The sequence below is a fragment of the Bison bison genome, unplaced genomic scaffold, assembly GCF_000754665.1.
Source record: "Bison bison bison isolate TAMUID 2011002044 unplaced genomic scaffold, Bison_UMD1.0 scf7180017863885, whole genome shotgun sequence".
Classification (NCBI taxonomy): domain Eukaryota; kingdom Metazoa; phylum Chordata; class Mammalia; order Artiodactyla; family Bovidae; genus Bison; species Bison bison.
In genome coordinates, this window is record NW_011494457.1 from 165109 (window position 1) to 173985 (window position 8877).

An 8877-nucleotide genomic window follows, 5' to 3' on the forward strand; every position below is an offset into this window, starting at 1 on the left:
CCCCTCCCCCCCGCCTCTCACTGCAGCCAGACCCCGTGCTAATGGCCCTGGGCTCCCGCAAGAGCAGTGTCATGTCACTGGGGAGGATGAGCTACGACCAGCGCTCCCTGGTGAGTCCTTGTGTGGTGCTCTGGATGGCTGCTTCCTGCCGGGTGCGTGCTGAGTGACCCAGAGAAGATGTGTCTGCCAGTCTGGTGCCAGCCTCAGACTGGTACCTAGGCTTAGGACACCAGACTGCCCAGCCAGAACCAGGCAGGGACCATGTCTTTGTATTCCTAGGTGCCCAGGGAACAAGGAATGAATGACTAAGTGCCAGTGGGTCTGGTGTAGAGTTGGGTTTTTGTCTTAGCAGCAATGTGCAGGGTAAATAGCTGGGCCTTGGGGTTGGGGAGACCTGAGCTTCAATCTGGCCTCTGCCACTATGAAGCTTTGTAACCCTGGCCAAGTTACAATGCTTCTCTAAGCCTCCGGTTTCCTTTCCTGTAAAATGGGCAGATGCCCTAACTTGCTGTACCTTTCTTACGAGAAATGAGGTGGCAGGAGGGACAGAACCACAGGGTGGAGGTGACCAAATGTCCCAAGATGAGGATGGAGTGAGAGGCAGAGCAGGGACAGGTCTCTTGGGGTCTAGCCCATTCTGTCCCCCAGTGGCCAGGTGCGTGGCCCTCTTTGGGCCTCAGCGGGTGTGCAGGTTGCCTTCAGTCACAGCCGTGACTGTGTGTGATGGCGCTGACCAGAGCCCCGGGCTTCCTCCCAGTCCAGCTCTCGGAGCTCCTACTACGGGCCGTGGGGCCGCAGCGGGGCCTGGGCCAGCCGTCGCTCCAGCTGGAACAGCCTCAAGCACAAGCAACCGTCGGCGGAGCATGAGTCCCTGCTCTCCGCTGAGCGTGGCGGCGCCCGGGGCTGCGAGGGCGCCCGGGACGAGGGCCCGCTACGGACCGCGCCCCTGCACGCCCCGCACGCCCACCACGCGCATCATGGTCCCCACCCGGTGCATCGTCACCACCACCACCGCCGAACGCTATCCCTCGACACCAGAGATTCGGTGGACCTGGCCGAGCTGGTGCCCGCCGTGGGCACCCACTCCCGGGCGGCCTGGAGGGCGGCAGGCCTGGCCCCCGGGCACGAGGACTGCAATGGCAGGATGCCCAGCATCGCCAAGGACGTCTTCACCAAGATGGATGACCGCCGGGATCGCGGGGAGGACGAGGAGGAGATCGACTATGTGAGTGCGCGGGGCTCTGGGGCAGCCGAAGGGACCACGAGGTGGAGAGCGGGCATAGAACAGGGAGGGGCCGAGGGGCGGGGCTTGAATGGGGCCCCTCCTGAGTGGGCGTGGGGCGAGGACTTCAGGAGAGTGAGCAGGGGGCAGGGCCTGGACTGCCCACCTCTGAGTGGGCCTACCCTTGGCACAGAAGCCCTCCTGGCCTACCCTGGGTGGGGCGAGGATTCTGGTCTTGCTCGCAGAGTTCGGAGGTCATCCAGTGGCCACACTCTGCTAGATAGCCAGGATGGGTGGAGGAGAGCAGCTCTGGGCAGCACTGACCTGCCTGACCCTGCGGCCTTCTCTTGCCAGACTCTGTGCTTCCGAGTCCGCAAGATGATTGACGTCTACAAGCCTGACTGGTGTGAAGTCCGAGAGGACTGGTCCGTCTACCTCTTCTCCCCCGAGAACAGGTGGGCAGGGCCAGGCTTGGGGTGCCATTAGTGTAGGGGATTGATGTGTCTGGGAGGGAGAGATTTCTGCCAAGCCAAGCAGGACCATTGGAGGGGCATCACTTATACCTCAGAGCCTGCAGGGTAGGGAGGGGTTTGGGAGGGGGCTTTTCTGAGCATCTTGGATAAATCTTCTGAGAACCTGGAGTGCTTCCCTCTGGAGGGAGCATCCAAGGGCTTCCTGGAGGAGGTAGCCTTTGTTCTGGGCTTTGGAAGCAGACAGCATTCTGCAGATGAAGAAGGAGGTGTGAGAAGGTGGAGGCCAGTCCAGGTGGAGAGAGTAGCCTGAGGAAAGGCCTGGGGTCAGGAGCTGAGGGTATCTGGCCATGTGTGCCCATGCGGCTGAGGACAAGGCTCAGGGACACGGGCTGGTGTTTGGAAAGCTTTGAGTGTCGAGGCTAGGTGGGTGCCCTGCATCCTGGGGTGCTAGGAGCTTGCAGTGTGGTCAGGTGGCATCCTGAGAAGATGTGAAATCGCCACCTGTGATGTGTCCAGAAGAGAAGGGTCAGCTTTCCAGGACACCCTGGTCCCCATGTGTGCCGGGGCCTTCTGCCTTCCTTCCGGCCAGGGTGAGGGACAAACCGATACTCACGTGGTCCCCTGCCCACCCTGCCCAGGTTCCGGGTCCTGTGTCAGACCATCATTGCCCACAAGCTCTTCGACTATGTCGTCCTGGCCTTCATCTTCCTCAACTGCATCACCATCGCCCTGGAGCGGCCCCAGATTGAGGCTGGCAGCACCGTGAGTGGCTGGGGCCTTCAGGCGGTGCAGGGAACAAGCCAGAGGGACAGACTGCCAGGGCCTGCTGTGGGACAGCATGCCGGGCTGGGGGCAGGGGGTGGGAGAGCTCTATGAGGCCGGATGCCATGGAGGGAGGTGTGGCCGGGAGCATGCTTCTGGAGAGGGGGCCACCTCCATGGACTGTGAAGTGGCAGCCTCTCCTGGGTGCCCCTTGGCTGAAGGCAGAGGGTGACAGTTCTGGGAAGCCCCTGGACCCACGGCCTCTCCCGGCTCTTTCAGGAACGCATCTTCCTCACTGTGTCCAACTACATCTTCACAGCTATCTTCGTGGGCGAGATGACACTGAAGGTACTGGCTTCACTGAAGGAAGGGACCTCTCCTTCCCCCTGCCAGGGGCCCCAGGCTCTGGTCCAGCCTCCATCAGCTGGTCATCCACTTGCCCCTCAGCAGCATTCCACAGGGGGCATTGGAGGCCCATCCCCACTTGGTGCCAGCCACTGGGTGGGGCTCCTGGGGCGGAGGAAGGAGGAGGTGGGCGAGGTCAGCTTCATGTCTGCCGGGCTGGCGCTCACAATGCATTTCCAGTGTCATGGAGGTGCCTGCTGGAGGCGTGGGGCACAGGAGAGGGTTCCGTGTAGGATGCTTCCGGGAGTGCTTGGCTTATGGGGGTTAGCCAGATATGCAGGGAGAAGGGAACCGGGCAGTCGTGGGCCTGTGCTTCAGGGAGCGGCCCCTTGGGTAAGGGGACACCTGTAGCCTGCCTTCAGAGGGGTGGCAGTGACGCGTCCACTCCCGCCCACCTGCTCCCTGGACACCTACCTGACCCCGCCCATCGCCCCGCCCCCAGGTGGTCTCGCTGGGCCTGTACTTCGGGGAGCAGGCGTACCTGCGCAGCAGCTGGAACGTACTGGACGGCTTCCTCGTCTTCGTGTCAATCATTGACATTGTGGTGTCCGTGGCCTCGGCTGGGGGAGCCAAGATCTTGGGGGTCCTCCGGGTCCTGCGGCTCCTGCGCACCCTACGACCCCTGCGGTAAGGACCCCGCCCCTGCGGATGGGGATCCCTGCACTGTCAGAGGAATCTCCCAGGGTCTAAGTGGACTTACTCTCCCTCTCTGCACCCACGCGGTCCTCTGTAGCATGTGCCGGGCACCATCTGAACCCCGGGCTGCGGGCCCTACTCCTGGGGGCGGGGCCTGCAGCAGGTGCTGGAAGGCGGGAGCTGAAGGTGGTCCCCAGGGCTACTACCCACTCTCTGTGTGTCCTTGGGGGGCTCACTGCCATCTCTGGGCCTCTAGTATCTAGAGGAGGGTGCAGCATGTATCCCAAGGGATTGGGGTGAATGCACCCTGCCTTGCTGTGCATATAATCTGTGACCTGGGGCCTCTGCTCTGGTGACTCGGGCCTAGTAGGGGCTGTCCCAGGCCTGGCTGATGGCTCATGGTATCCTTGGCCCCTCCCCGCCTGCAGTGTCATCAGCCGGGCACCTGGCCTGAAGCTGGTGGTGGAGACACTCATCTCCTCCCTAAAGCCCATCGGCAACATCGTCCTCATCTGCTGCGCCTTCTTCATCATCTTCGGCATCCTGGGGGTGCAGGTGAGGGGCCCCAGGCTGGGCTGTCAGTAGGCTGGGCTCTGTAGTTGAGGAAGAGGCTCCACGTTCCTGCCCAGCTCTCGGGACCTTGTGCCAGATGCCCTGGTGGAGCAGCCGTGGTCTCGGCCAGCAGGGAGCTCCCATTCCAGGCAGGGAGGCAGACAGGCCCCAAAGTGCTGAGCGCAGAGCAGGCGGGGTAAATGGGATCACAGGGGGCCAAGGGAGGCAGGAACACAGGGCTGGGCCGGTGACAATGGGGAAGGAGGTGGCCTTTTCACAGGGCCTTGAAAGACAAGTGGTTTGGGCAGGTCACAGTAGGGGCAATGAATGTCAGGGGCAGATGGGCGCATGGGGAGGCAGGGACAAGCAGAGCACTGGTGGAGAGAGTCCTGGAGCTATGACTGGCATGCAGAGGTGAGCTGGACCAAGGTGGGCGAGACCTGGAAGGGCAGCTTGGCTTCACTGGGGTGGGCGCCATGGAGAGCCTCCAACCCAGGCAGGGCCCTGAGCTGACTCAGATTTTGGTTTGGAGCCCAGTCTGGGAATAGGATGGAGCCTCAGGGCTGGACGGGGATGAGGGGTTGCAGACCGTAGACTGTGTGTTGGGGGTGGCCAGAATGACCTGGGCCTTCTGTGGTCCAAGTGCCACGGAGACCCTGTTTCTTGAGGGTCTGAGCCCTGTTCTGAGGCCCCCAGGCTCCCCACCTGGTCCTGTGTTCTGGGCTGTAGCTTTGGAGGAGTCCCATGCACAGGTGTCCTGTGGGGTCGCTGAGAGATCACAGCGTGGCTGCCTGGGCAGGAAGGGCTTCGTGCAGACAGTGGATCTGCCCCTTCTAGGCAGCTGACATGGACAGGGCTTGGGTCCCTAAGAGGGTCCCCTTGCTTCTTTCTGTCTCTCCCTTGGGGATGTACAGGCAACTTTCTTGTGTGGAGTCCCTGCCCGAATCCTCAGTGTACATACTGGGGTTTGGTCTCTGGGGTCTGTGGAAGAGCTGGAAATCAGACCAGGCTGTGAACTTTGGCTCTGCCTCTTCCTGAACCTGAAATGACTTTGGGAAATTAACCTAACATCACTGGGTCTCAGTTTTCTTACCTGTGAGATGGGATGAGCGTAGCCCTGCCTCATGCTGGAGGACTTGGAGAGCGGGTGGGGTAGAGTGGGTTGGCTCAGGCATGTACAGAGGACGTGCCCCTGGAAGGGCAGGTCCTTTTTCTGATTTGCACCCCAATTGTACCCCATCCACCACCATCCCCTGGGAGCACTGGCTAGATGGTCACTAGCCCTGTGTCCCTACCCCCAGCTCTTCAAGGGCAAGTTCTACCACTGTCTGGGTGTAGACACCCGCAACATCACCAACCGCTCCGACTGCATGGCTGCCAACTACCGCTGGGTCCATCACAAGTACAACTTCGACAATCTGGGCCAGGTGAGCACCCCCTCCTGGTCTTGACCTGCCCCACCCCAGATGGGTGGGGGTGACAGCTCTTTGGTGCCAACAGCCCTCTTCAGCGCCAACAGGACTACAGACCAGGCTTCAGTCCTCCCCTGCCAGGGCTTCTACTTTTCAAGCCTTGATTTTCTTTTCTGTAGAATGGGTAGGGGTAGAACTCCCTTCACAGGTACTGTGAGGCTTAGGGACCCTGAATACAGAGTGTCTGGCAGGTGCTTGGCATTTAGTAAGTGCCTTAGTGGACATTGGTTCCTGGTCCCCTTCCCCCGCCCAGCCCTTTTCCATTCTGGAAAATCTGCTTAACGGCAGGCTGATGACCTTAGACCCCTGAGTAGGTCTCCGCAGAACCACGTGGGAGGTTCCAGCATGGCCTGGAGCCTTAGGTCCCTCCTGGACCTCTTAGCAGCTGTGTGCCCTCACCCAGTTCTGCCCCTCTCTGTGCTTCCGTGTCTTCATCTGTAAATGGGAGTAGTGATAGCAGGTCTGTGATTCCAAGGTCCCCAGGCTCTCTGCACTTCAGAGCTCTGTGATCTAAGGGCTCACAGGGACATTTGCCTCTTGAGCTGTAAGGGCTTCGTGTGCCTCCCTGGTCGAGAGGGCTCCCTTTTTGTCCCCTGTCCTGCTCCTGGGCCTGAGCCCTTTCCCGGCAGCACCGGCAGCAAAGAGGAAGGGTCTGAGGCCTGGATGGATAGGATGGAGGGGCCGGTACAGGGCAGGAGACCTCTCCTGTGGATGCTTTGGCCTGCTGTCCATATAGAAGCCTTGGCTGCCTATCCCCTGGGGATCACCTCTGTTTCTAATATCATTAGCGAGGGTAAATATTGCCATTTACAGACAAAGAAGCTGGGGCCTAGAGACATGAAGGAACCTGCCCCAAGACACACAGCCAGTGAGTGGCAGAACTTGAACTGGTCCTGGCTTCTCTTGAGAGCTCCTGTTTCAGGCACTGGAGGCAGGGCCCCTCGTGTTTTCAGGAACCTTCCAGTTTAAAGTCTCTGCTGATCCTCCCAGCCAATGTGGCAGGCAGGCCCTGAAGGGTTAGCGCCATTCTGTGGGTGAGGAGAAAAGATGTCATGAATTTTTTGCCTGTTAATTTCAGAGCTGAGACTGGAGCCCAGGACTCCAAGTCCAGTGCTCGTTCTCCTGCAGCAGTGCCTGCGGGGTACATGGCAGGCACACGGTGTGTTCTCAGAAAAGGTCTGTTGGTCAAGGACACAGCTCTGCCCTGGACTTGGGGAAGGCCTCTCTGTCCCTCAGAGGGGGCAGATGCAGCCTGAGATGCCCGTGCCATCTCCCTGCCCTCTTCCTCCCGTGTTTCCAGGCCCTCATGTCCCTCTTCGTGCTGGCCTCCAAGGATGGCTGGGTGAACATTATGTACAATGGACTGGACGCCGTCGCGGTGGACCAGCAGGTGGGCATGGCCGGGCCGGGTCTGCCAGGCAGCAGGGGAGGGACACGGTGTCTTTGGGGCCCCCGGGGTCTGAAGCTGGTGTCTCCCACTGTCAGCCGTACCCCCCCCTCCCTGTCCTGGCCTGCACCCTTCCATTAGGGCTGTGCTCTGGCTGGTGTAAGTCCGTGCTCCGATTGCTTCTGCAAGCCTGCTGTCTGCAGGGAGAGCGCTGTGAGCTGACTCTGTCCAGAGGGCTGCAGAGCCCGTGGATGGAGAAGCGAGAGTAAGAGGAGGTCCAGGGCCAGGCCAGCTGTGAGGACAGCAGGTGCATGCTTGGGCGGGACAGTGACAGGCTCAGGGAGTCATGAGGCCAGGGCCGGGGGTAGGAGGTGGAAGGAGAGTGGCAGGAGGCAGGTGGAGGAGGTAAGCAGGGCAGAAAGGGCAGGAAGGCCTAGGTGCACAGCTGGGGCTGGAGCAGAGGGCAGTGGGCATCAGTGAAGGGGTAACAGTGAGGTGAGCTTGTGGGAGCCTCCTGGGGCTGCTGAGTGAGGATGGATTTGGAAGTGGGAGGGTGGAAGTGGTCAGCAAGGAGGCTGGGTCTGAGCCCTCACCCCCAAGATCCCTCTGAGAGCAGGGGTCCCCTCAGGGGCTAGGTGGGGGCCTTAGGCAAGACACATGGCTGATCAGGGTCAGCAGTGTCCTGGCTATGAAAGTCATCAGAAGAAGGAGCAGGGAGATGCTCTAGGTCATGCCAGGACCCACTCAGTGAGGGCATTGGAGCTGGGGATGCCCCTAGGCCTGTAGGTCCCCTCGGACTCTTGGCTTCATCCTGGATGGCTCTGGAGTGGACATAGAAGTGGAGGTTGGGGATGTGGAGGAATGAGAACATGTGGTGACATCACCTTCCACTTCTTTGTCTGTACGCTCTTCCTGCCTGCCACCCCCACTAACACACACATGGACACACACAGATGCACACACACACACACACACATACACACCATCAGGGCTGTGATCACTCCTCTGCTGGCTGCTTTGTTTCCTGGTTTGTTTCTAGATGAATGAATAAATGAATGAATAGTTGGATGAATAGATGGATGATGAGCACATGGATGAATAAGTGGATTGGTGGGTAAATGGATGAATGAGTGGATGGATGGGTAAATGGATGAATAAGTGGGTGATGGATGGGTAAATGGATGAATGAGTGGATGGATGGGTAAATGGATGAATAAGTGGGTGATGGATGGGTAAATGGATGAATGAGTGGATGGATGGGTAAATGGATGAATAAGTGGGTGATGGATGGGTAAATGGATGAATGAGTGGATGGATGGGTAAATGGATGAATAAGTGGGTGATGGATGGGTAAATGGATGAATGAGTGGATGGATGGGTAAATGGATGAATAAGTGGGTGATGGATGGGTAAATGGATGAATGAGTGGATGGATGGGTAAATGGATGAATAAGTGGGTGATGGATGGGTAAATGGATGAATGAGTGGATGGATGGGTAAATGGATGAATAAGTGGGTGATGGATGGGTAAATGGATGAATGAGTGGATGGATGGGTAAATGAATGAATGAATGGATGGATGGGTAAATGGATGAATAAGTGGATGGGTGGGTAAATAGATGAATGGATAATGGGTGGGTAAATGGATGAATGAATGGATGGATGGGTAAATGGATGAATGAGTGGATGAATGGATAGGTCGGTGGGTGGATGAATAGATGGTGGGTAGAGGAAGAAGACAGAGGGCAGGGAAGGGGGCACTGTCTTTGCTGAGCACCCTCCTTGTGCCAGGCAGGGTAGGCACTTCCTACCTCCACCTTCAAATCTCCCAGTTGCCCGGGAGGCTGTTACCAGTGCCTGCCCTGCACGGAGGCTCGTCGAGGGAGGGTACCCCCGGCAGTGGGCCCCATGGTGCCTGGCCAGCCTCCCTCAGCCCCGTCTGGTCCCCGCAGCCCGTGCCCAACCACA

The 8877-nt window shown here is 59.2% G+C and overlaps 1 protein-coding gene across 1 annotated transcript in view; it reads left to right on the forward strand.

Annotated features, from left to right (window-relative positions):
• The window catches only part of CACNA1I (calcium channel, voltage-dependent, T type, alpha 1I subunit), a 112689-nt gene that overhangs the window by 89045 nt on the left and 14767 nt on the right, over positions 1–8877 (forward strand). Inside the window, exons 19-29 of the mRNA XM_010833752.1 lie at positions 1–110; positions 758–1225; positions 1577–1677; positions 2334–2457; positions 2737–2805; positions 3305–3489; positions 3927–4053; positions 5352–5477; positions 6823–6931; positions 7051–7174; positions 8742–8820. The exon at positions 1–110 is cut by the window's left edge and continues 14 nt beyond it. Coding sequence (XP_010832054.1) covers positions 1–110; positions 758–1225; positions 1577–1677; positions 2334–2457; positions 2737–2805; positions 3305–3489; positions 3927–4053; positions 5352–5477; positions 6823–6931; positions 7051–7174; positions 8742–8820 — 1622 coding nt within the window. The remainder of the gene's footprint in view (positions 111–757; positions 1226–1576; positions 1678–2333; positions 2458–2736; positions 2806–3304; positions 3490–3926; positions 4054–5351; positions 5478–6822; positions 6932–7050; positions 7175–8741; positions 8821–8877) is intronic.